Below are 27816 nucleotides of genomic sequence, written 5' to 3'. Positions count from 1 at the left end.
TCTATTCCTGACACTTTTTTTAATATACCCTCCTAACTGAATGCAATTGAGTAAAGAAAACAAGGTAGAAAAAAACCTAATTCCCATGTGTTGGTAGGAGAAAAATAAATTAGAGTTCACATTTTTTCCTCCCAAGTAAGATCATGGAAACTACATGGTCAAAAGAGAGGCCTAAAACATTGCACCTGTTTGGAGCCTGAGAACTCCGGAAATTAAATATTTGTAGATGTGTAGCCTTTTGTGGCCTGTACTGGGGGCAAAAAGCATTAGTGGACCATCTGTGGCTGCCTGTGCTGAATAACCTCAACAATCTCCTGAAGAACCCTTTTTACAGTGCTATTTGGGAGAATCCAATATTTGCCCACTATCCATAAAAAGCAGGCCCAAAATAATGGGGGTGAAATGAGTATAATTAAACTGATTATGTAGGTTTTCTGATTGCTGAAATTCCCCCTCTTTAGACCATTTCCTGTGTAGTCAAATACATTTGCCTACTGAATAATTATAAATAAAATTTGATGGATGGCTATTGGATGCTACAAGAAGGCTGTCTAAGGGAGAACTCCCTTCAGTACATTTATGGGAGGAAACATATCTCCCCTTTCCAGAGATAAGGCATGAAATACAAGCATGTTTTCTCTCATCTTCACTCAAAAGTACACTATTAATAGATCACACCTCAGTTCTACACTTAGTCATCACTGGCCAGGTTTCTTAAATGAACAATGCCCACTAGATTTTTCGTTCTCAGTCTAAGTGGTCTGGTGTCTGAACTCTCTCTTCCTGATGGCATCACTCACAGACCCTCTGTCTCTGTAGGCTGCTTGCTTTGAGGGAAACTCACCCCCCCCCCCCCCAAAAAAAAAACAAAAAAACAAAAACAATGGTCTGTCATTTAGGCTGAAAAAGTTTACCCACCCTTAGAATAAGTGTAGCTAAAAGATCATCCAACTTACAGCTTTCAGACTCTCTCCTGAGACGTTACTGCAATTTTTCCTTTCTCTGGTGCTCAGTATCTGTTCACTCTCAAAGGCTCTGCAAAACCTTCTTTCTCATTCTAGAGCTGATGCTCAAAACTAACAGCAGTGCTAAGAAACAGCATCTTGTTATTGTGTGCAGAATGCTCTAAGGGTTGGAGTGCAGGTGTTAAAGTGTGTGCTAAACATAGTTAACTGATCCTAGGGTCCACCTTAGGAGTCAGCACCCAAGAAAAAAAATATAGTTATCATTGTAGACAGTACGCTGAAATCTTCTGCCCAGTATGCGGTAGCAGCCAAAAAAGCAAACAGGATACTAAGAATTATTAGGAAAGGGATGGTAAATAAGACCAGGAATACTATTAAGCCTCTGTATCACTCCATGGTGCAACCTCGCCTTGAATACTGCATTTAATCTGGTCACCGTATTTAAAAAAAAAAAAAAAACCACAGCAAAATTAAAAAAGGTTCAAAGAAGAGCAACCAAAATGATGAAGGGAATGGAACTCCTCTCATATGAGGAAAGGCTAAAGAGATTGGGACTCTTCAGCTTGGAAAAGAGATGACTGAGGGGGGATATGATTGAGATCTACAGAATCTTGAGTGGTGTAGAATGGGTAAAAGTGAATCAATTTTTTTACTCTTTCAAAAAGTGCAAAGACTAAAGGACATTCAATTAAGTTACATGGAAATACTTTTAAAACAAATAGGAGGAAATAGAGAAGGGGACCCAGGCCCGTAACCCACTCTAACTGGTACACTTGTGGTGAAAGTGTGAGCTTTCCAAAACCCATTAAAAACCTACTGTACCCACGTATAGGTGACACTTGCAGCCATAAGGGTGATTGTAGTGATGTATAGTTGAGTACAGTAGTTTTTTGGTGGGTTTTGGAGGGCTTACCATACAATATGAGGGAGCAATGGTGAAATGTATACCTGGGATCTTTTATGTGAAGTCCACTGCAGTGCCCCCTAGGGTGCCCCACTGCTCTGCTGGGATGTCTGTGTGGCCAGTCTACTAAGAATGCTGGCTCCTCCTATATCCCAATGGTTTGATTTTGTGCATTTTTCACCTGGGCTTTTTTTTTCTTCAAAATGGTCCAAAAAGATAAACACACTGAGTACAGCAACGTCTAGAAAAAGGCCATTTATTTTTATTTTTGTTACATTTGTACCCCGCGCTTTCCCACTCATGGCAGGCTCAATAAGAAAAAGGTTTTTCATTTTTGAAAATCGTTATATTCACCATTTGAATTTTAAATGTTTTGAGCAAAATATCGAAAGTCGGATTTAAACATCATATTGAAAATGCCCCTCCACTTCATGTGTCAGATTTCAGTAAGGCTCTAGAATAGGGACAGGCAACTCTGGCCCTCAAGTGCGACAAACAGGTCAGGTTTTCAGGATATCCACAATGAATATGCATGAGATAGATTTGCATATAATGGAGGTGGTGCATGCAAAATTATATCATTCATATTCATAAAACCTAACCACCTGTGCATTTGAGAACCAGAATATGTGTATCAATGGGATGTGGCTAGTACTTAATATTCATCCTTCTTACCCTATCCTTGTGATACAGAATAATAAAGCTCTTCCAATAAAATCGTTCATATAATAAAATGTACAGCAAAATAATAAATGCCTAGAAATTGTTAAAACATTATTTAGCCTCATATTAGTATGCACACTTTAGGGGGGGGAGGACAGGATAAGAAAGACCTTTCTGAATACATAACCTATGTTGATATTCTACTGACCAAGCTGAATTGCACCGTAGGTGTGAATGGAAAACTGGTGCATCTGGAAGGTGAGAGAGACTCCTGCGCAAGTGAGGCCATCCCCACTGAATTCATAACTGGGGTAAGTCTGCATTTATTCCGTGCTACTGACTCTTCATGCTTCTAATGTTCTTGCTGGGTTGCTGATCTGTACCGTCACACCATGTAAAATTGGGTTTGCTTGTTTCCAGCAGCACTGTAGACAGGAAGTGAAGTGGCCAATTGTGTTTCACAGGTTGTGCGACAGTGAGGCTGGTTTCTTTCTAAATTGAGAGCAGCTGGTATTTCAGACATGTAGGCTTGAAGTAGAGAAACCCTTTCAAAATGCATACTTAGATGATTCAAGGTTTAGCTGTTGATGCAAAATGAATAGAAATGTGTGAAGGACGATTCTATTACCGGGTGTCTGCAGTTACACATGCCTTGCATGTTTTAGTGCCAAGAAATGGGCACTTGTGCATATAAATGCGCTCTGCACTGTTCTATAACAGAGCATGCAAGTGCCTTAGCATATAAATGCAAAGGGTGGACACGTGAGTGGGGCATGGGAAGAGCATGGGCGTGTCGCCAACCTTACATGGCTAACTTATACTATTCTATGCTATGCAAGGTGCATGGCACTCTTAGGCTAGTCTATTTATACCTGCCATTGACCTGGCATAAATGGCCATGGCCAGGTTTATGCTCAACATGTGACATTGGGTTTATGTTCCGTGTACAGCAGGATTTCTCACCCCAGTCTGGTTTTCCGGATATCCACAATGCATATACACGAGATACATTTACATACAATGGAGGCAGTGCATGCAAATCTGTGTCATACATATTCATTGTGGATGTCTTGAAAACCAAACTGGCTTAGGGTTCCCTGAGGACTGGGTTAAGAAACCCTGCCATACGGCATCGGCACACCTAACTGGAGGTGCCAAGTTACAGAACTGCCCAAACAGTGCAAAGTGAAAGCTCTGAATTCAGGTAGATAAAAGGCCAGCTTGTGTGGGAGGGATTGTTTTATAACATCCTCTCAGGTTCTACAGAGTCTCGGTTCTACTCCTAACGAACATTCTCCATAACAGTAGCTCCCAAGTCTCTCTTTTTTTCACTTGGTGAGCGCCCTTTATATGCTTCACATACCCTCAGTTCTCCCTCTCACTACCAGAACAAGCCTTCCTGTCCAACACTGCCCACTTTGGCAAAGTCTGCCTGTTGATATTAAGATATATGTTTGTGAATTTGGAGCATCTAGAAAGTTACTTGATAGTACAAAGTAATTTCAGTCATTTTGTTATTGACGTCTGCCAATGTAATTTTGTTCTGTGCTTCACCTTGGGAATTTTCAGAGGTAAGTTCCTAAACTACTATGCTACCATGCTTGCTTGTCCAGTGTCTATGTATATTAGCTAGTCAAACTGTGTTTGACTAGCTAATCATACATATCATGCATGCACTAAACTTAAACATTTGACAATCTAAGTTAAAATGATTAAAGATACCAACTTTGGAAATGAGTCTTCTAAAGTGGCTCTTCAGATTTTACTGGTCATTCAAGTTTATAAGCTGCAAGGTTCACTAAAGAGTGACTAGCTAGAGGAATAGCAGCAATGATTTTCAGCACTAGGCACCTGACTTACAACTACAGCTATTAGCATATGCTAACTCTGTGAATGTATTAGGATGTAGGTCCCAGCCCAGTGCATAAAATGAGATCTGCAGTAAAATAACATAGCTTAACAGCATTACTGTGTGTTCATGCTGTACAGCAGGTTAGTAACTCTAGCTGTGAGGAGCCTCCGAAGGTCATTCTAGAAGACTTGCATGACATTTGCACATGTAAATAGGAGGATCAATATTCAAAGAGGTTTAACCTTGCAGGAGATGTTCCTGCCTGGTCAACAGTGGCGTAGCCACAGGTGGGCCTGGGTGGGCCAGGGCCTGCCCACTTAGGGCTCAGGCTCACCCAACAGTAGCACATGTTTAAGGGTAGGTGGTGGAGATCCCAAGCTCTGCCAGCTGAAGACTTTCCCCTGATAGTAACAAAATTCTACTCTCCACAATACTGGCACCTGCGCATGCTCAGTTTTCAATGCATGCCTGCTGCAGACTGCCAAGGTGGAAAGAAGCATTTTCCTGCCAGCTGAGATATTTTTTTGGTGGTGGTGGTGGGAGAACATTTGATGCCCACCCACTTCTTACCTAGACCCACCCAAAATCTGTTGTCTGGCTACGCTCCTGCTGGTCAAGCCCCCATTCAGCTGGCTAGCCACTGATATTCAGCAGTACTTAACTGGGTTGTGCCACTGCTAACTGGCCATTCCCTAACCAGCCAGGTTGGGGGCAGTATGGGGGGCAGAGTTTGAGTGAAGCCACAACTTAACTGGTCCATTAACCAGCTAAGTATGCAAATAAAGTTAGGATAGTATAACAATTTTCCTCGATGCTGAAATGTACTTAAAATATGTAACAACTAAAAGCTAATAAAGATAGCTTGATCCGACCTCAGTGATGACTTGTTTCACATGAGCCCTCTCTACTCATGATTCACGAACATCGTCGTTGATTGATATTACAGTCCAATATACTAATTAGCCTTTCGTTTCACCTTACAAACTTATCATCTCTTATATTTGAATCAATTACTGCACTTATCTCAGAAAAAGCAGTTCCAACACCGTATGTAGAACCTTTAGCTGATATGGGCCATGTTTCACTACTGCTGCTTCACAGGCTGGTCCTTCAATGCTGTATGGGCATCATTCCTACTTCTCAGTGTTTCACATTTTAAGTATATTTCAGCGTTGAGCAATATTGTTGTTATACTGTGTAAATGCTCCCACTCTAGGTGTGACCTTATAAAGTTTGATAAAATTAGGACAGCAGAAAGACTGTCCTAACTTTATGTGCCGAATTGACCGGGCACTGGCCTAAATACCAGCTGATGCCTGCTTAACTTCTGAGTCAGCGCACATACCTGGATACTCATTGCAGGGAGCCACACATGCCTTTGGCATTCTATATTCAGTGTTAGTTCAGCCTGAGGCTGTGATTGCCCTACTAGTCGCTTACCACTGTAGACTGAATATAACCCTCTTACATGTATAAATGGCCCAACAGACTGGAGCTTCAATAGTATGTAGCCTTATGGCATCAGTATTTGAACACGCCTCCAGTTCCACGAGTTTGAACACATGAAGGCTCACAGGAGGGAAGGGGGAGGTTTGGGGGGGTAGAATACGTGGTGTTAACTGTTGAGTGTAAGTTGCTTTCTAGAATGGCAAGAAAGGGTGTGTTATGTTTTTTGTATGAGGTTATCTTATTTAAAAGCCCATCAGATGGGACTGTATTCTCAGCACTGTTCTTGTTATTTCTATGTTGATGAGCAGCTTAATGCTTGGCTTTGTACCATTTACTTTGTGTTTATACTATGATGCTCTGTTCTGAATTTATAAATAAAGTATACAAAAAATAATAAAAGACCAATTATCTACACGCCTGCATGGTTTTCAAAGGGGCGTGTTCTTGATGTCGATTGGGTGGGCCTAATAATTATGCATAGATTTCCTATCCTGCAATGGAAAGAATGTCTAGGGATAGAAACTATTAATAGTTTCCTTGGTCTTTGAACAGGATGTGAACGTGAACATTTGCCTTTATTTTAGGAATTCACAGACTTTATTTCATGGACACAAAATCTGGATTTTCCCAGATTCTGCTAGAGTTACATGACGGCGCAGAAAACCCTTTCTGGTTATGCATGAAGAAATGTGTAACTTAGGGGTGATTTTTTTTTTCTTAGATATCTGTGCAAGTGTGTTATTAAATACCTAGGGGTTACTTATTTTTTCTATGTACTGAAACAATTTAGAGCTTTTCTGGATGCTAAGCGTGTTGGGAATCCTATGACTTCCATGCAAATTAGTTGCAGTTAGTATAGTCTTGTCTGTAGTCAAGCTTAATACCTTTTTCCTTTAATTTTTTTCTTATATAGGGGTCTTTTTACTAAGCTACAGTAAGCACTAGAGAGTTTGCTCACCTCACCTTAAAAGAGCTTACAGCGGGGCACGCTCAGGCGTCCTGCAGTAAGTTCCAAATATGCATGCGCTACCCCCCTGCTAAAGAATATTTTTAAATTTTTGGCTGAGGAGGCATGTCTGGGAGCGGAGCACGGGTGTTTCTGTGCTAATCAGTTAGCTCATCTACATTACTGCTCACTCTTTTACAAAGCCCCACAGCAAATGAGAGGTACCCCATAGGAACTGAATGGGCTTCTTCTCATTTGCCATGCCGGGAATCGCTAAACGCAGCTTAGTAAAAGAGGCCCTAATGATTAGCACAGGATCAGAGCATGAGTTTTAAGTGTTTATAAATCTTATATTTAATGTTAATGTCCAATCAAATGACTTAAAAAAGGAGGAAAAAGACCTCAAACGTCCCAGCTTGGTAAGTAATAAATCTTAGTGCCAGCGTCCAATGGATGCCAGCCTTATCATCCGTCTAAAAAAAACCCTCCTTTCCAAAACTTTTTATTATAATTTGCTTTGTGTATTGTGCACTCAAAACATCTTTATCGTGATGTATTCAATCATTAAATAATATATTTAAAAGCACTTTTTTGATTTTCACACCCAAAGGGCTCTCCATTTCACTTTTACTCAAGCTTCTTCAGGGGATTAAGTGCTGTACATACCAAATTGACCTAAAAAATGATATAAAATACATCAGTGCTGATAATATATGTAAAAAATCATGCACAAAATGAAAAGACTTACTTATTTAAAGATGACGTCAGACTTCAAAACATGGTGCTTACTGGCTGCATAACGCCGACAATATCCTAACCACAAATGGAACTCCTGCTGCTTAAATAACTTTATCAGTTACTGTTGTTTAAAGGACCCACTAGGGTTTAACAAAATACACTGGCTATTTTGCTGAAACATTAGTGCATGGTCATTCATTAGGAAAATGGAAAATCAGCCATTTTCCAGCCATGAAAAAAGTAGCCTTAGCGTATGGGGAAATCCCACATAACAGCGAACTAAGGCCATGTTTTGCTGCAGCTTAGCAAAAGGAGTCCATAGTATCTCCCTTTATTTCACCCAGCCCCAGTTAGATTAGACTGTTCAATTCTGGTCGCCGCATCTCAAAAAAGATATAGTGGAATTAGAAAAGGTGCAGAGAAAATGATAAAGGGGATGGGACGACTTCCCTATGAGGAAAGGCTAAAGCGGCTAGGGCTCTTCAGCTTGGAGAAAAGGCGGCTGAGGGGAGATATGATAGAGGTCTATAAAATAATGAGTGTAGTTGAACGGGTAGATGTGAAGCGTCTGTTCGCGCTTTCCAAAAATACTAGGACTAGGGGGCATGCGATGAAGCTACAATGTAGTAAATTTAAAATGAATCAGAGAAAAGTTTTCTTCACTCAACGTGTAATTAAACTCTGGAATTTATTGCCAGAGAATGTGGTAAAGGTGGTTAGCTTAGCGGAGTTTAAAAAAGGTTTGGACGGCTTCCTAAAGGAAAAGTCCATAGACCGTTATTAAATGGACTTGGGGGAAAATCCACTATTTCTGGGATAAGCAGTATAAAATGTTTTGTACATTTTTGGGATCTTGCCGGGTATTTGTTACCTGGATTGGCCACTGTTGGAAACAGGATGCTGGGCTCGATGGACCTTTGGTCTTTCCCAGTATGGCAATACTTATGTACTTATATGTAGGACTAAAGGAGTTTAAGATTTTATTTTTGCTTTTAATGTTATCTCCTTATTTTGTTTTGTGTCCCTTTTAAAATCACACAACACTAAGCTGCACCTAACTGCTATAAGCAGGCCTAAATACTGGTACCCAAGCTAGGCGCACTTAGGCGTGATTCTGTTTCAACGCGAACAAAATCTACTAGGTATGTCCCTAACCATGCCCACAAATTGTTATGCACAATAGGGTTTAGGCACAATCGTTGTAGAATCGGATATGCGCCTAAATCCTAATTATTGCCAATTAGTGATGATAATTTTTATCTCCCAATTATCAGCGCTGATTAGTCTGTTGTTCAATTAAGTCTTCCACACTCTTTATAGAATCACGCCGAGTGTGTTTTTAATCAGTGCCGATTTTTCAGGTGCAAGACATAGAATTTGGCCTTATATGCATACAGTGCACACTCTTTCCCAAAAGTGTGCACATGCAGGAACCATCGTGCATGCACTGATTTTCTATGTTCTACATTATTAGGTCGTTGGGTGGATCACTGTATGTCCAGTAGATGACTTTAATTAACAATGGTTCAATGGCTATAAAACGCGTCGATGAGCTCTATTGGGTTAGGCTTGATTTTCAAAGGATTTATGGGGCCCTTTTACTAAGGCACATATAGGCGCCTACGTGCCTTGGACATGTGTCGATTTGGAACTACCACCTGGCTACCACGTGCCCCGGGCACTAATTCCATTTTTTACGCACATTCGATACGCGCAGCAGAAAATATTTTTTATTTTCTACCACTTGGTGCTAATCAGTGTACGCTTGCTGACAATAACCACCCGGTTAACGTGTGAGACCTTACTGCTAAGTCAATGGGTGGCGGTAAGGTCTCAGGCCCAAAATGAACACACACCAATTTTTATTTTGCCGCACATCCATTTTCGGCAAAAAAGGGCTTTTTTTGCAGGCGCACTGAAAAATGGACCTGCGCCTACAACAGCACAGGCCATTTTTTGGCGCACCTTAGTAAAAGAACCCCGATGTTTCTGACTTTCAGAGCGATACTCCTAAATTGGTCTACTTGAAAATTTACTAGGGTTGTGTACCTAAATGTATGCTCAAAATTTCATGTAGGGGTTGATATTCATAAGGATTTAGCTCCTGCCCTGTTAAATCACACAGCTGTGTAACAAAAATGAGCGGAAGCTATCCAGAAGGACCAGACTAAAGCCACAAATGTAAAAGCCAAAAAAGTTTATTATGGGTTTATTATGGGTCATAATAAACTTTTTTGGCTTTTACATTTGTGGCTTTAGTCTGGTCCTTCTGGATAGCTTCCGCTCATTTTTGTTACACTTTTGTCCTTTTGCGGGAGTTTTTGGACTCTCCCTTGTGGTGTTTTCAAATCACACAGCTGACCAGCTGCTGATCTTCAGTGGTACTTACTAACTGGCCATGGGAGGGGGGTGGTCCAGGGATGGAGCCAGCAGTTAGCAGCAGTATTCTCTCTGCTAACCACTACTAGTCATTTCTCTAGCACTACTAGATGTACTTTCTCTGTCCCTAGAGGGCTCACAATCTAAGTTTTTGCACCTGGGTCAATGGAGGTTTCAGCGAGTGCCAACTGCTGATTACCGCCAGAAATGCCACTCGCAATACAAAATAAAAAAAATGTTTTCTACCGCTGGAATGAGCACGTGCCAAATCTGAAATTACCACCAGGGGGCATGCTAGCCTGGCGGTAGTCTCATTTTGGCATGCACTGCACATGCATACACCCTACTGCAGTTTAATAAAAGGGCCCCTATGTAACTTTGTAAGTCTAAGTGCTTTGAAAATGAGCCCCTATGTTCACACAAAAAAACGTTCACATAATAGAGACTTGTATGTATTTTGAAGGATAACTGATGCATGGTACTAGAGAAGCATGACCAACCTACTTAAGATATAACGGTTAAGAGCAGAGTCCCTGGTGTCTCATGATTTCACAGATCTGGCCAGGGCTGTAAAATCCGGTCCTTGCCATGGAGCGCCCAGTCTCAAAGGAACCCTCATGAAACTGTAGGAAACTAGGCACGGTGACAGCTGACAGGATATGTGGTACACCCCTCCCATAACGATCCCCTCTCCACGGTGACCTCACAGGAGATCATGGAACTGATCTGTCATCCAAGTAATAATCCAAAATGGTGAAGTGTGTGAATGGCTGTTTTGGGGGTCAGGGTAGACTGAGCCTCTCTGTGCTTTCACTTAATGGAATACAGATTTTTAGGGGGGGCTTGACAGGGGGGGCATGACCTTCTCCTCCCCCACTCTGCTGAAATGTAATTTATGTGTACAGTTTAATATCTATCAGTTGCCGCTGTTGTTTTGTATGATTATAGTAGTTAATCAGAGCTCCCGTTTTCCTGCAGCAGCTCAGGGGTAAGTTCTGTGGCAAAAGTATTTACTTTTGTTCAGGGTGGAGTTTCCCATGGAAATGTTCAAGGACCATTGTGTACATGCTCCGGTCAAGAGACTGGGCTGCTGCTGTTCAGAGCTTTCCCTGGAGCATGGCCACCAGAGGTCATACTGTGAAATGTCACTGGCCTCACCCTTCCCATGGTATGACTCATGTGAACGCTTCTCATCATCCCAACTGGATCATCACTGCAGGAGGCATTACATAATGTAATTGTCTCTTCCTAAATACTAGGCATATGTGTGTGTGTGTGTGTGGAGGGGGGGGGGGGGTTAAGGCATATTCTCTATCTTAATCAGGTTTTGTTTTTAAGAAAATGAAGTTGGCAGTCAAAACAAACACAGCCACTAAGTTCCTTCATTTTTTTTATCACTTGTATTCTGTCCCTGATGACCTGTGAGTGTGCAGAGATTTTGAAAGCTTCTCCTCCTCAGTTGCTTCTAGTTTTATAGGTAAACCATGGTTAAACCATGGTAACAGAGTACATGATGGTTGATTAAAACCAGCATGGACCATCTAGTCTGCCTAGTAAGGTAACTACAGTTGTACCAGCTGCTTTGTGCATGTTACCCCTTCCCCCCATGCCTTTTTGAAGTGTTAAGGTCACTTAGGGCTCTGTTTACTAAGCCGAGCTGTAGGCGCGCTAGCATTTTTAGCGTGTGCTAAAGGTTAGCATGCGCTAATGCTACAGATACCCATATATTTCTATGGGTGTCTGTAGCATTAGCACTCACTAATTTTTAGTGCAGGCTAAAAGCGCTAGTGCACCTTAGTAAACAGGGCCCTTAATTTTTTGTTTTATTTATTTTTGGTACATTTATACCCCACATTTTCCCACTATAGCGAGCACAATGTGGCTTACAAAATTACAATGCATAGAGGGTAGTGACACAAAAGTGAGAAGGTCTGGAAAGAACAAGAGGATAATACAAGGATCAGTGGCGTAGCCAGACTGCCAATTTTGGATGGGCCTGAACCCAAAGTGGGTGGGCACAAAATTTTCTCTCTGCCCCCCTCCCCCAACAAAATTTAGTCACGCTAATCAGATGCATTTGTCACACAGGGTAAAGTGCTGCTTTTCAGTGCATCAGATTTCAGAAAATTTATTTAATAGCCTAACACCCTTTTCAGTGAGCTTTCAGAGGGCAAAACCTCCTGCCTCAGGTCAGTATAATGCTGTTACGGTATCCTCGCCTGACCTAAGGAAGGAAGTATTGGTCTCTGAAACTTCATTAACACAGGTACCATATTACTTTATCCTAAATTAAAATTATTTTCTTTACCTTTCTTATATGACCATTTACTTTTTCTCATTGTGTCGCTCCCAGTCTCTAGATTCTGCTTTCCTTCGTTTTCGCTTAACTCTTCTGCCAGGTTTTCATGGCTATTTGTCATTTTTCTCTCCTTTTTCTTTGCTTTCTTCAATATTTTTCTGCCTCTCTCTCTCTCTCTCTCTGTCCTGATTTAATTCATTCTTACTATCCATTCTTTAATTTCCCTCATCTACTTATGGCTTTTCATCTTTTTCTCACCTTTGTTCTCCCCATGCCCCTTCCTCTTATTCTCCAGTCTTTCACTACTCCCCTTTTTCCATCCAGCAGCTCTCCTCTTTCTCTCCCCATCCTTCCAGTCTCCCCTCTCTCTCCCCATCCTTCCAGTAGTCTCCCCTCTTTCTTTCTGCATCCTTCCGTCCAGTGTCACCTCTTTCTCCCTACCCTTCCATCCAGCATCTTCCCTCTTTCTCTCCCCATCCTTCCATCCATCTACCCTCTCTCCTGATCCTTCCATCTAATGTCTCTCTCTCTCTCCCTCTTTCTAACCAGTGTCTCTGTATCTCTCTACCCTTTTCTGTTCAGTGTCCCTTCTCTCTCCACATCCTTCCAGTCTCTCCCCTTTCTCTCTGCATCCTTTCATCCATCTCCCCTCTTTCTCTCCGATTCCTTCCATCCAGAGTCTCTCTCCCCATCCATCTGTTTTCCCTCTTTCTCTCCCCATCCTTCCATCTGTTTTCCCTCTTTCTCTGCCATCCTTCCATCTGTTTTCCCTCTTTTCTCCCCATCCTTCCATCTGTTTTCCCTCTTTCTCCCCATCCTTCCATGTTTTCCCTCTTTCTCCCCATCCATCCATGTTTTCCCTCATTCTCTGCCATCCTTCCGTGTTTTCCCTCATTCTCTGCCATCCTTCCATCTGTTTTCCCTTTCTCTGCCATCCTTCCATCTGTTTTCCCTCTTTTTCTCCCCATCCTTCCATGTTTTCCCTCTTTTCTCTTTTCCTCGAGGCCCGCCCTGCATGCCAGCGCCAGCCCCAGTCCCATTACCGGCCACTGCTGCTTTTCCTGTTGAGCAGCAGGGCCGGCGCTACAAAAAGAAGAAGCGCTCAGCTGACTGAGCAGAGCGCTAACGCTAAGGATGAAAAATGTAAAAAAAATTTTTTTAAAAAGCACGGCACCGGCAGGCACTGTCTAGGCAGCCTTGAGGCATTGGCTGCTAGCTCTGCAGGCTCCTCCCGTCTCTTACGTTACTGCCCCTGCGTCGCTCCAGGGGCAGTGACATAGGAGACGGGAGGAGCCTGCGAGCCAGCAGCCAATGCCTCAAGGCTGCCTAGACAGTGCCTGCCGGTGCCGCACTGCTTTTTTTAAAAACATTTTTCGTCCTTAGCGTTAGCGCTTCTTCTTTTTGTAGCACCGGCCCTGCTGCTCAACAGGAAAAGCAGCAGTGGCTGGCAATGGGAGCTGGGGCTGGCGCTGGGTGGGCCTGGGCTGAAATTGGGTGGGCCTGGGCCCAGCCAGGCCCACCCGTAGCTACACCCCTGACAAGGATACTTTACTAGGTGGAAGTAGACAGTGGCTAAACGGGTATAGTCAACATGAGGAAGGTGATTCCATCTTCTTGCTATATGGGGATCCTCTCTGTTTATCCTGTGCAATTTTGAATTGTCACGATTTTTGCCCCATCCCCCTCCTCTACATCCACTGGGAGGGCATTCCAGGCATCCACCACCTTTTCCATTAAAAAATATTTCCGGATGTTGCTTTTAAGTTTCTGTCCTTGAAGCTTCACTTCATGGTAAAACTAGAGGACATGAATTGAGGTTACAGGGTGGTATATTTAGGAGTAATGTCAGGAAATTATTTTTCACGGAGAGGGTGATTGATGCCTGGAATACCCTCTCAAGGGAGGTGGGGGAGAAAAAAAACAGGTGACAGAATTCAAAAAGGCAAGGTATGAACGCAGAGGATCCCTAATTAGAAAATGAATGTCAATTCAAATCAATTCTTGTATACCACTAATATCCCCTTTCCAGGGTTGAGCGATTTACATTCCAGGTGAGACTAAAGCAAATAGTGTTAGTGTGAGGTTTGAGAACCATTAGAGACCACTGGATTAATGCATGAGACTAAAAACATTAAGAAAAGGATAATGGATGATACTAGGAGGTAAAAGTCATAATGGATTGTTATGAAGAGATTTTTAGCCTTTCCCTGAAGTTGAGGTAGCTGTCTTCTGTTCTGATGGGAATAGGTAGAGAGTTTCATAGGGAATAGAGAGCTGAAAATCTTTTGATTTCTAATTGTCTTTTGGAACAGTGATTCTAGCTTCAGTTGTTGTTTCAGTCTGTTAGACTGGACCAGACATAGCGAAGCGGTCATAGTCAGCAGTTCAGAGGTGAAGCCCTGTAAGATTTGAAAAACTAAACAAGCAGCTTTGAATCTGAGTCTTTCTGCTATGGGAAACCAGTGCAGTTTGTTTAGATGAGTTAAAACACTAATATATCTATTCAATTCGTATATTAGTCTAGCAGCTGTGTTCTGTATGATTTGCAGTTTTTCTGGAAAGCCAGTGCAGATTGTTTAGATGAGTTAAAACACTAATGTATCTATTCAATCCGTATATTAGTCTAGTAGCTGTGTTCTGTATGATTTGCAGTTTTTTTCTGATACTGACACTTAATACCAAGAAATAGAACGTTACACTAATCCAAGTGAGGTAGGACTAACATTTGGACTAGTAGTGCGAAGGCTTTTTGGTCAAAGAATGATCTAACTAGATGTAGCTGCCTCATTTTGAATAGTGTTTTCTTCTATAGCTGGTTAATATGAGAAGCGAAGGTGAGTGAAGAGTCAAGCAAGACCCCTAGTACTCTGGTTTCAGTTTCGACTGTAAAGATTTGACCATTGGTCAAGGACATTATTGATGATGAGACTTCAACTCCCTGATTTTGGAACCACAGGACCTTGGTTTTTTGCACATTCAATTTCAGTTTATTGGTCAGCATCCAGGTGCTGACAGCAGTTATACCATTCGCTACAGACTAAGTTAGATCTATGTTTGATCTGTCACTGAAGCAGGATGTCATCCACATAGGATAATAGCTAGTTCATTAAGTCCCAGGTGTATTGAGGCAAGGGATGACATAAAGAGATTGAACAGGATATGTGAGAGGGGAGATCCCTGCAGAAGTTGGAAAGTTGGTTGTTTTGCTTGACAGCATAACTTTGATTTGAAAGAAATTTGCTGAACCAGTTGAACACAGTCCCTGTTAATTCTCTCCAATCCAGGTGTTCAAATAGCAATGTGTGGTCAACCGCATCGAACACCACCAATATATCAAATTGGAGAATTACTTGCTCGCCTTTGCATAGATGTTGTTTGACATATGTAGTTAGAACTGGCAGCAATGTTTCCGTACTATGTGACAATCTGAAGCCAAATTGTAACCAATGTAAAATAGAAAATGTTTCCAGATATAAACAGAGATGTTTACTAAGGTAGGTTGGATATGCTTGCCACTGGATGGTAGTTTTCAGGCGATGTTAAGTCTAGCCCAGATCCCTTCAGTCGTGGAGTGAGAACAATTTTACCCATGTCAGGAGGAAGAGAGCCAGTTTTTAACAGCTCATTGAGATTATCGAGTAGCCAGTTTACTGCTTCCATAGGAATGGATTTGAGTAGGTGTTTTGGGCAGTTGGCTCAGGAGCATTTCAACAGCATTAATCTTACATCCTTAACTCTTAGTGGTTGAAAAGATTCCAGTTTTGATCAGTTTTGAGTCCTTGGGTTGTAGGATCTCCAGCGATTAAGGCTGAGCTTTGGGTTGGACTATTTTCCTCTTTTGGTGTAGCTTTAGATAGTTCAGACCTAATTTGGAGGATCTTATTGGCAAAATGATCAGCTACATCTTGGGCGGTGGAACATGTTTTCTGTGAATGTTCATCCTTATTGATGGAAGCTAGTGTTTTAACTAAGGAGAAAAATTTTTTCTTGTCAAGATCATCTTGACCTATTAAGCTGCTATAGTATTGGCGTTTTGAGTGGTTGGTTGCTTATGTGTTTGCATGTCAAGTGGCGCTTAGATTGTGACTCTGGCTCTGAAGAACTAAGAACGGTGCTGGGTAAGCTTGTACAGTCTGTGTCCCATATGGCAATCCAGTTTAGGATGGGCTGGAGAGGGTTTTGACGGAACCTTGGAACATGAAGACAGTGCCGGTCAGATTTTTACAGTCTGTGTACCGCAAATGACAAAACAGACTTGGAGAGGCTAGAGTGGGCTTTGACATAAACTTCAGTAGCTGGAATCTAAGGACAGGGCTGGGCAGACTTCTACAGTCTATGTCCCAGAAACGCCAAAGAGAAACAATGCTCAAGTATTTTACATTACATTCGTTGTTGGTTTAATCATGAGTTGATAATGAGTGTGACTGTTGGGCAGACTGGATAGACCGTTCGGGTCTTTATTTGCTGTCACTTACTATGTTACTATGTGGCTCATTTTCAAAGCACTTAGCCTCCCAAAGTGCTTTGAAAATATGCCTCTATGTTCTCTAGCTCTATAGCTTCCCTGTCTTTGAAAAAGATTTTTTTTTCTTCATTAATGCCTTTTAAGTATTTAAACATCTGTCTTATTTCTCCTCAACCCTCCTCTACAATTTACATATACAGTTCTTCAGGTCTCTTCTTATATGTCTTCTGATACAGACCACATTTTGGTCACATTCCTCTGAAGTGTTTCAAGTCTTTTAATGTTCTTGGTGAGGTACAGCCTCCCAGACTGAACACAGTACTCCAACTAAGGTTTCATCAATGACAGGGGCATTATCTCATGTTCTGTTCAGCTGGTTAGGCCTCTCTCTCTCTGCAATCTAGCATTATTCCGACTTTGGCCACCACTTTCTCACATTGTTTCGCCACCTTAAGATCCACAGACACTATCACTCCGAGGTCCTTCTCCTGATCTGTGAACATCAGCCTCTCCTCCTATCACATACAGCTGCTTTGCATTTTTGTACCCAAAATGCATCACTTCTTCACGTTAAAGCTCAACTGCCAAGCCTTAGCCCCTGCTTCTAATTTTTGTACATTTATCATGTTGTTTTTCTCCCTCCAGGATGTCCACTCTGCTGCAATTTTTGTGTCATCTGCAAAAAAAACTATTTTTTTCATTCTAACCCTTTGGTCGTATTGCTCACAAAAATATTGAACAAAATCAGTCCTAGGACTGATCCCATTGGCAGTCCACTACTCACCCCCTCCTTTCTTTCCAGTGAACTCCATTTACCCCCCCCCCCCCCTCTATCATCTGTCAGGTAAACTGTTTCTGATCCCATTAACTATCTGGGAACCCAGCCCCAGGTCACTCATGTTTAATGGACCAATGCAGAAAGCAGGCTACAGTGTGCTCATAACTAGCAGTTTACTTGCATGTTAATGGCCACTGCATGTTAAAATGGTGTCTACACTGAGGCTTACTCCCATGGTAAACATCAACACAGCATATTAAAATGCAAGCTAAAGTACTGATCAGCTACCCCAAAACATGCAGGGCATGCTCTGATGTGTTTCTTGTCTCACTCCTTTTGTAGTAATTTAGAGGCCATTGAAGAGTCTGTGCCTCAGGAAACCTTCCCCAGAGTCATAAAAAAAGATCATGAGGGAGAACCAGACAACAATGAAGCAAACTGGTGGGTAAAATTCTGGAATTTTTAGCAGGATGGAGAAAGGTGCAGAGGAACTACACTAATCAGCGTCCACTCCTGCCCATAGCGTCACATCTCATGTTGTTTAATAATAACTTGCTTGTGTAGATGGGCACATACGTTCACCAGGACTCTGCACCTCCTTTTCTTTGGATGAAAGAACAGAGAGTAAAGCATAATATGGATCTGAAAATGCCATTTTGCGGGAGCACTTGACTCCTGCCAATTCAAAAATGCCCCTTGGAATCCTGCAAGTATTTTGTAGCTGCTGTCAGACAGCAGCTTTCAGAAGGTCAGTTGATGTGGTTAAATCTCAGTTTCTGCAGGCAAATGGCTTTGAAAATTGTCTTCAGAAAGCACAGACACAGCATGAACAACTGAAGAGTGCACCTAGAGGAAGGTAGGACTACCAAGGGGCTGGCACTTGGCCACCCTAGCTGGTTTAAAGAGAGAAAGGCCAGGGGCTGGCATGGCTTTTAAACCATAGCAATATTGTTAGTAACCTGCCTCTCTAGTTCTCCTTCCATTCCTTGCCCAAGTCCTACTTCTTAGCAATACTCACTCACAGAGCATAGGGACTGTGCCTCATCTTCTTCCTCTCACCAGCTTTCTATTTGTATGTAGGGGAGGTAAGGTACCCTTGAAATTGTGGTGCACGACTAGGTGGTTCACAGTCCCTGTGCTGGGCCCATCAAAGGTGGGGAGACACTGGCCTCTGTGGATATGTGAAGAGGAAGCTGTACCTAGCATTGTAATGTTCTTTTCTTTTTTAGAATGTTACTTACCTATTTGCTGTTTTTATTTTTTTTTAGTTAATTTCCCAAAGAGATGTTCAATTTTAGATTTCTAAAAACAGAGGTGTTGTATTCCAGAAAAAGGTTTACAACTGCAATAAATAAAGGAATTGATATTCAGCGTGACTTATCTGGATACGAGTGGCTCATCAGATCCACACCTGGATTTTCAGTGGCATTTTCCAGATACTCCATTTCTGCAGCCCAGCAGCCAGGGTCCAAATTTCTAGGCATCATGGCAACCTGGAATTTGAGATTTCTCAAGCCATGTGCAAATGCCCATATTTTATGCCATCCTATAGAGCTTATAATTTAGTTTAGAAAACAAATAAGACAAATAAAAGTCATCAAAGAATTATATATTACGATAAAGGTGTTTAATATAAACAAGATTTCTGATCAGGAAGAGCCACAGTTTAAGAGGATCCTTAGAAAGGTGAGTTTAGTAGGTTAATAAATTATATAAGGATTACGTAATTCACCTACAGTTCTCATATGGGATTTGAGCATGACCAAAAAAGGCATGACATACCAACTCAGGAAGAGAATGAGCAACGGCATCTTCCAGCTGTTACCCTTTACCCACATACAGAGCTAGGTTTCTTTGTAAGACATAAACATCCAAAGTAATCCATAGACGAAAGAAATAAATAGAAAGATTGCCACAGGAAGATATAAGGCTTCAAAGTCAGCATTGCAAGGTATCAAGTGTGACTATTAAGTTTTATAAGTTTTATATCCTTTAAACAGGTGATTCTGTTACCAGTGGCACATTCTCAGTTTCCATGTTGATGCTTGATGGGAGAGTGAGGTGTGTCTTTCTCTCTGGCGCTGAGGGTACGTATCTTGTCTGGAGATCTCTCCAAAGTAAGGTTTTCAGTAGCTATAGAGAAGAAGCAGACTGGTGGTGCAGAATGCCTCATGAGAGGAGAGAATTTTAATGTTTTCTTTGAGGCTTTTGGCCTAACCTTTCCGAAAGAGCCCCAGGAGGAATCCTGCTTAGTGGCAGGCTCAGCCTTTATTTCAACATCAAGGTTAACTAAGTGGAATAGTACTGTTTAGGATTAATTGCACTGGTTTGGTCAGACTATGAATTCTGTGTGTAAGGACTTGCTGCTTTGCTGCTACTAATATGCCATTGAGTCTGCACTTTATTAAGGTGCCCGTACTTTACTTTTTCCTAACTCAGTTTTGTTTCTGCGTGTGTGAATTGGAATATACTTTGGCAAATTGGAACCATTACTACTTGTGCTGTAGTGAACCCTCCCTGTCCATGGTTTAGGTTCAAAGATGTGTGTATGCTTACAAACTGTTTCTCAGGGTTCATAAAGGCTCACAAGCTGTGTGAGAGCTTGACTGTTTGTTAACCCTCAAAGTGATTGCAGCTTGTTCGGCCTTTTTGCTCAATACATACTGATTCATTGATGATGCTTGCCTATACACAAGTCAGACACAGTCTTGACTACATCTTGTGACTCCTGAGGCAGGTGTTTATCACGGAAACACAGATCTGTGTTGAATCTGGCAACATTTTCATGCGTATTGTAAAACTTTTTCTGTATGTAATTAAATCAGGCAATCTGTTTTTTATACCGGTTTTAGAAAAATCATCATTGTTTTGGGGTCTGTTAATAAATACTACTTTATGTATGTTTATTCACCTCTGTAGTTCAATGGAATTTAGTCCTCCTGTACTCCCTTTCCTGAGACTCATATACATTCATAGGGGTTTCTTTCCTTCTTTTTTTTTTTGCTTTTTCAGAATTTTCAGAATGACCCAATGTCATCTGATTGCTGCCCTCGAGCTCACCGAGGTAACCCAGTGACAAAAATATTGATTTTCTCTTATCGTGGTTATTCAGTTAACGTCACTCTTTCTCAATAGCGTTGGACTGTCAGAGATGTGTTGTTGACATATAAAGTGAAAAATATGTGTTCCAGGCTGAGGAAACTGAATAAGTAGAGCGGGTTTCCTGAGGGCCTGCTCCTGGATTCCAGATGCATGCTCCTATGTTAAGAGGTTCGGCCTTGAATTCTCCTGGTTTGGTGCAAGGGACAAAGAGCTTTCCGTGTTTTTCAGCCAGTATGAAGATTGTGAGATCTTCATATGCAGCTCTAAAATTAGTTTCTTAGAAAAGGAAGATAGGGAAACAAAGCGGGAAAAAAAAGCATGAGGAAAAAACAAAAGAGAGGAGGAAAAAATAAAAAAAGGCAAATGAAAAAAACAAGAGGAAAGAAGAGACCTGGGTTGCTAAGGAGTCAAAAAGGAGAAACAGCAGGAAAACAGAAGTAGAGAATTACAAAACAGAAAGGAAAAGGAGAGGAACAAGGTGAAAATAATTAAAAACCTAAGGGGGAAATATAAAAGAAAATGAATGTAAGCTATGAAAGAAAGGAGACGTGGAGGGGCATAATCAAACGGGGCGCCCAAGTTTTCCTGAGGCCGTCCTCACAGGACAGCTCCGTGAAGGGGCAGGGAAACCCATATTATCGAAACAAGATGGGCATCCATCTTTTGTTTCAGTAATACGGTCAGGGACACCCAAATCTCAACATTTAGGTCGACCTTAGAGATGGTCAACCTAAATGTTGAGATGGTCGACCTTAGAGAGGGTCGTCCCCGGTTTTCGGCCATAATGGAAACCGAGGACGCCCATCTCAAAAACTACCAAATCCAAGCCCTTTGGTCGTGTGAGGAGCCAGAATTCGTAGTGCTGGTCTCCCTGACATTCCAGGACGCCAACCGGGCACCCTAGGGGGCACTGCAGTGGACTTCACAAATTGCTCCCAGGTGCATAGCTCCCTTACCTTGGGTGCTGAGCCCCCCCAAAACCCACTATCCACAACTATACACCACTACCATAGCCCTAAGGGGTGAAGGGGGGCACCTACATGTGGGTACAGTGGGTTTTGGGTGGGTTTTGGAGGGCTCACATTTACCACCACAAGTATAACAGGTAGGGGGGGTGGGCCTGGGTCCGCCTGCCTGAAGTGCATTGCACCCACTAAAACTGTTCCAGGGACCTGCATACTGCTATCATGGAGCTGGGTATGACATTTGAGGCTGGCATAGAGACTGGAAAAAAATGTTTTAAGTTTTTTTTTTAGGGTGGGAGGGGGTTGGTGACCACTGGGGGAGTAAGGGGAGGACATCCTCGATTCCCGCCGGTGGTCATCTGGTCAGTTCGGGCACCTTTTCAAGGCTTGGTCGCAAGAAAAAAATGGACCAAGTCGGCCAAGTGCTCGTCAGGGACACCCTTCTTTTTTCCATTATCAGCCGAGGACGCCCATCTCTTAATCACGCCCCAGTCCCACCTTCCCCCCCCCCCCCCCCCCCCCCCCCCCCGTGAACTTTGGTCATCCCCACAACGGAAAACAGTTGAGGGCGCCCAAAATCGGCTTCCGATTATGCCGATTTGGGCGACCCTGAGAGAAGGACGCCCATCTCCCAATTTGTGTCGGAAGATGGGCGCCCTTCTCTTTCGAAAATCAGCCTTGATAGAAAGATAATATACAATACTGGGGACAGGGTGGGTTAGAAAAGAAGTAAAGGAAATACGTGGAAGGGAGAAGAAAGTGAAGTATAGCTGAAGGAAAGAGAAGAATGCAACCCGAGAAAAGAGGTAAAGAGTTTCACTTTATGTGCTAATTCTACTACCAAAATTAGTTCATTCCAGTCAAGTGCATATTTATAGAATGTTTTCCCCCAAACATGGGACTCAAAGCAATTTGTTATCAGGACGTATTTTCCAAGACCTTCTTTATTTTTGAATCAGGTTTCATGTGCATCTGCTCACATTATAACGTCTTTTGGGAAATGTATGTCCATCTGTCTATTTGTCTGTCGGTCCATATGCATACAATACAGAGAGAAGCCTAAGAAGAAAGCTGGAAGGCAAGACTGTGAGGAAATAGCTGTGAAGTAGAAGAGAGCAGGCAGGAATTCAAAATTCCCATCTGCCCAAGAGAAGGCACAGCAAAAGCGGCAGCAAAGCCAGAGCAAGAATAGTGAGTTGATGAGATGGCATAGCGCTCAGCTCTGACTGTGGCAGTGCAATGATGTGACGAGCTGGTTAGAGGAGCATGAGCCATGGGGGGAGATGACAGAGGGGAAAGGGGGAGAGAAAATGAGGGAGAGAAGGGAGAGAGCAGAGAGGGAAGGGCTAACTCATACCATTCTTCCTTCCCCCTAACCCCTCACCCCTCACCCACTCCCCACATATTCTTCCATACACAAAACCACACCTGACCCCACACTCCCCCCACACATATTACATATACCCTTCACCACACCTCTCCCACCCATCACATGCAGACCGACCTCAGTTCACCTCACTATACACACACCCACAGAGCTGTGTCCACACTACACCTCCCCACACTCACAAACTACCCCTCTGATAGGTTTAAAACAAATTGGAGAAAGTTTTTCTTTACTCAGCGTGTGGTTAGACTCTGGAACTCATTGCCGGAGAAGGTAGTGACAGCAGCTGGCCTTGCTGAGTTTAAAGGGGGTCTGGACAGATTCCTGAAGGAAAAGTCCATTGATTGTTATTAAATTCTGGGTTTTTGCCAGGTTCTTGGGGCCTGGATTGGCCGCTGTCGGAGACAGAGTGCTGGGCTTGATGGACCTTTGGTCTTTTCCCAGCGTGGCAGTGCTTATGATACCCCACTCTATTATTTACTCACTCCTCACCTTGTGCTATTATGCGACATCATGCAATGTTCATGTGCACTTTGAGTCACATAACAATACATGCTTCCAAAACCATTTAAATGGATACTTGTGTCTGAAAGTCTGTTGGGTTTCTATGGGCTAAAAAGTGTATGCATATTTTTGTGGTAAGGCGCTCTATTGAAAATGCACCCTATGTGACATTGTGGTTAGTGGCTGACTGCAGGACCTCACAAAATGTGGCATACACAGGTTACCCAAAGACCTTATGTACACAAGGGAAGTAATCAGTCCTGTTTCCTCACAGGCTAAGTATTTCTAATGAAGTCTCTTCAAGTACAATCCCAGTTCAGTAGCCTGTGCCTAACATGGCTACACACTTCAATATGCAATAACTTCCTCTAGCACATTGGTTCTCAATCTTTCATGTTATGACACACCTGACAGACAATATTCTCATGTGTGAAACACTGAACACTACAATTCTCAGTTGAACAAAACTGATTTCATTGCTGCTAACATAGATGCACGGGAAATACAGATGCAACTGTTGTGACTGCCAGGGAAAAAGACAGGGGTGGGCCAGAGGCCAGCAACATTTCCAGTTAGGATATAGGAGAGGAAATTTCAAGTACCTAACTTCAGGGCTGCCGAAAGACAAAAGCAGGCCTGGCACAAACAGTCTTAGGGGGCCCCCACCCCCACTGCACCTTCAGGAAACCGTGACAGGAGCTTAGCTAGCAGCCTATGTTGGGGAGGTCTCTGGGGCCACCTATTCCTTTCTGCTGTTTCCTCGACTCCATTCCACCATCACCACCACCCCCCATTAAAAATGTTATTTTTGCTGATGGGGATGCCCGAGTCCCACCAGCCAAATAGCTCCGCAGCCTGAACCTCTCCCGTTGTGAGGAAGTCGGCAGCATGCTTTTGAACCACCGACACGGCACTCTTTGCACATGCTCAGTTTATGCACGCAAACTGAGCATGCTCGGAATGCCACCATCATCTAATAGAAAGCATGCTGCCGACTTCCTCACACAAGGGGAGGTTCAGGCTTCAGAGCTCTTTGACTGGCAGGGCTTGTGCAATCCCGCCAGTCATTCGAGGTACTGCAGTTGGGCGGGCCCTGTGAGGCTGGGCCCAGGGAATTTTGCACCATCCCCCCTCTCGACGGACCTGTCTGACTTCCTCAGCCCAGATTAACCATTAAGCAGATTAAGCACATGCTTAGGGCACCAAGCAAAGGGGGACAATGTCAGCATTACTTTATGCTGTGCAAGGCCCTATCCCCCAAAAGTTAGCCTAACTGAGGCTTCAGGGCCTACTCTGAGTGTCATACATAAGAAAATAAGAGTAGCCATACTGGGTCAGACCAATGGTCCATCTAGCCCAGTATCTTGTTTCCAACAGTGGCCAAACCAAGTCACAAGTACCTGGCAGAAACCCAAACCCAAATCATGGCAACACGCCATGCTACCAATCCCAGGGCAAGTAGTTGCTTCCCCATGTCTGTCTTGATAGCAGACTATGGGTTTTTCCTCCAGAATCTTGTCCAAACCTTTTTTTAAACCCAGATACATTAACCACTGTTACTACAACCTCTGGCAAAGAGTTCCAGAGCTTAAATATTTGTTGAGTGAAAAAATATTTCCTCCTATTTGTTTTAAATGTATTTCTATGTAACTTCCTTGAGTGTCCCCTAGCCTTTGTACTTTTGGAACGAGTAAAAAATTGATTTACTTCTACTTGTTCTACACCACTCAGGATTTTGTAGACCTCAGTCATTCCTCCCCTCATCTTTCTCTTTTCCAAGCTGAAGAGCCCTAACCTCTTTAGCATTTCCTCATATGAGAGGAGTTCCATTCCCTTTATCATTTTGGTTACTCTTCTTTGAACCTTTTCTAATTCCGCTATATCTTTTTTGAGATACGGCGACCAGAACTGAACGCAGTACTCAAGGTGAGGTCACACCATGGAGCGATACAGAGGCCTTATAGCATTTTAGGTCTTATTCACCATCCCTTTCCTAATAATTCCTAGTATCCTGTTTGCTTTTTTGGCTGCCGCCGCACATTGAACAGAAGATTTCAGCGTATTATCTACAGCAACACCTAGATCTTTTTCTTGGTTGTTGACCCCCAAGGTGGAACCTAGCATCAGATAACTATGATTTGGATTATTATTTCCAATGTGCATCACCTTGCATTTGTCCACATTAAATTTCATCTGCCAGTCCGCACATGTTTTAACAACCTTGAATAGTTTTGTGTCATCTGCAAATTTAATCACCTCACTTGTCATTCCGATTTCCAGATCATTTATAAATATGTTAAATAGCACCTGTCCCAGTACTGATTCCTGTGGCACTCCACAGTTCACCCTCCTCCATTGAGAGAAATGACCAATTAACCCTACCCTTTGTTTTCTGTCCAATAACCAATTCCTAATGCACATCAGAACATTGCCTTCTATCCCATGACTCTTTAATTTTATCAGGAGTCTCTCATGAGGAAATTTATCAAAAGCTTTCTGAAAATCTAGATACACTACATCAACCGGCTCATCTTTATCCACATGTTTATTCACGCCTTCAAAGAAATGAAGCAAATTGGTGAGGCAAGACTTCACTTGGCTGAACCCATGCTGACTCTGTCCCATTAAACCATGGTTGTCTACGTGTTCTGTAATTTTATTCTTTGCCCAGCACCTAAGTCAGGCTTCTCGGTCTGTAATTTCCCGGATCACCCCTAGAACCCTTTTTAAAAATTGGCGTCACACTGGTACCCTCCAATCCAGGTACTATGGATGATTTTAATGACAGGTTACATATTACTAACAGCAGATCAGCAATTTCATGCTTGAGTTATTTGAGTACCTTTGGATGTTTGCCATCCGGTCCAGGTGATTTACTACTCTTTAATTTGTCAAGTTGGCTCAGTACATCTTCCAGGTTCACTGAGATTTCTTTCAGTTCCTCTGCATCATCATCCTTGAAAACCATTTCCAGTACAGGCAGATCTCTTACATCTTCTTCCATAAAGACCGAAGCAAAGAATTCATTTAGTATTCCACTATGGCCTTGTCCTCCCTGAGTGCCCCTTTTGCTCCATCGTGATCTAACAGTCCCACAGATTCCCTCACAGGCTTTCTGCTTCTGATGTACCTGAAAAAGTTGTTACTGTGAGTTTTAGCCTGTGCAGTTTCTCTTCATATTCTCTTTTAGCTTTCTTTATTAATGCTTTGCATCTGACTTGTCAGTACTTACATTGCTTCTTATTTTCTTCATTTGGGTCCTTTTTCCATTCTTTGAAGGAGATTCTTTTGGCTGTAATAGCCTCTTTCACTTCACAGCCAAAGCCTCTGGGACAGCAGCTCTGACATTCTCCCCCCCCCCCCCCCCCCCCCCCAGTCTGATCTCTGGGAATGCCAGTGTATGGATGTCTCCTGCCTCTGGAAGGATGTTTTAACACCTGTGCTTCCAAGCAATAAAACAGACCAGAATCAGTGCTCAGGAGAACAATAGAAATAAACCACTGTCTCAATAAACTGTGCCTTCACAGCAGATCAAAGCTCCTTGGTAAAACAAACCAAATTGTATCACAGGCCGGTGTGTGAGAAAAGAATTCAGTTATTTAAACCCAGAGAGGGACAAAGAGAATCCCATATGCTTCCCACTTATTCAGTAAGACTCCCTTCCAAGAAAAAGCTATGCAATGACCAAAAATAGTCCCCAAGTATCTATGAAGTGATCACCAAAAAGCTTGGATACGACCACATCTCCAAAAGGTGTGAAAGAAAGTATTGTCCTCCCGCTGACTTTTGGAGAAATTGAGCAAGAGGCACCCAACCCGCTCTAGAAACTTGATACTGTGAGATGTATGCCCGATAAAGTACTCTGTGTTGACTCTCTTGGAGTTCGGCACTGCTAACCTGCTTCGGGATAGCCTTAATCTATTTAGTCCACCCCGTCCAAAGCATACCCAAAGTTTCTACTCCAAGCCTCCTTAAGAGGACCATACTCCCATGGAGGGAGAAGATTCAAAGCTCTATGCAGACCAGATACAGAGACTTGTCCAAAAACGTTCCCTTGCAAAAAAGTCTCTGAGCCTCTGACTCAGTCTCGTTTTCAAGGCTACCTCATCTAAGCTAGTATAGTAATGATATAGCTGTATATAAGCGAAGTGATCTTTGCAAGTTAAAGAAAGTCTCTGCTGTAATTCTAAGAAAGAGTAGAAACCACCTTCTACATTGAGTAGATGTTCTATCTGAGCAATACCCAAGACCGACTATCTCCTAAAGAGACTATACTCTATTCATAGCAGGAAATCAGCATTGCCCCTACATGGCAATAAATCGCTAACAGTTGGATTCTGATTCCAAAATTTCAAAAGCTCCCGCCAGTCACTTCTCAATGGCTGCAACAATATATTACTGCAGTATGTCTGTGGCAAGC

General features: G+C 42.6%; 1 protein-coding gene across 2 annotated transcripts in view; it reads left to right on the top strand.

Annotated features, from left to right (window-relative positions):
- The window catches only part of PALM2AKAP2 (PALM2 and AKAP2 fusion), a 571059-nt gene that overhangs the window by 308914 nt on the left and 234329 nt on the right, over nucleotides 1-27816 (top strand). For both annotated transcript variants that reach the window (XM_030193777.1, XM_030193776.1), the window contains one exon: nucleotides 2761-2843. In XM_030193777.1, coding sequence (XP_030049637.1) covers nucleotides 2761-2843 — 83 coding nt within the window. The remainder of the gene's footprint in view (nucleotides 1-2760; nucleotides 2844-27816) is intronic.

The sequence above is a fragment of the Microcaecilia unicolor genome, chromosome 2, assembly GCF_901765095.1.
Source record: "Microcaecilia unicolor chromosome 2, aMicUni1.1, whole genome shotgun sequence".
Lineage (NCBI taxonomy): Eukaryota > Metazoa > Chordata > Amphibia > Gymnophiona > Siphonopidae > Microcaecilia > Microcaecilia unicolor.
Note: the sequence above shows the minus strand (reverse complement) of the source record. Positions and strands in the feature narration are given on the sequence as shown.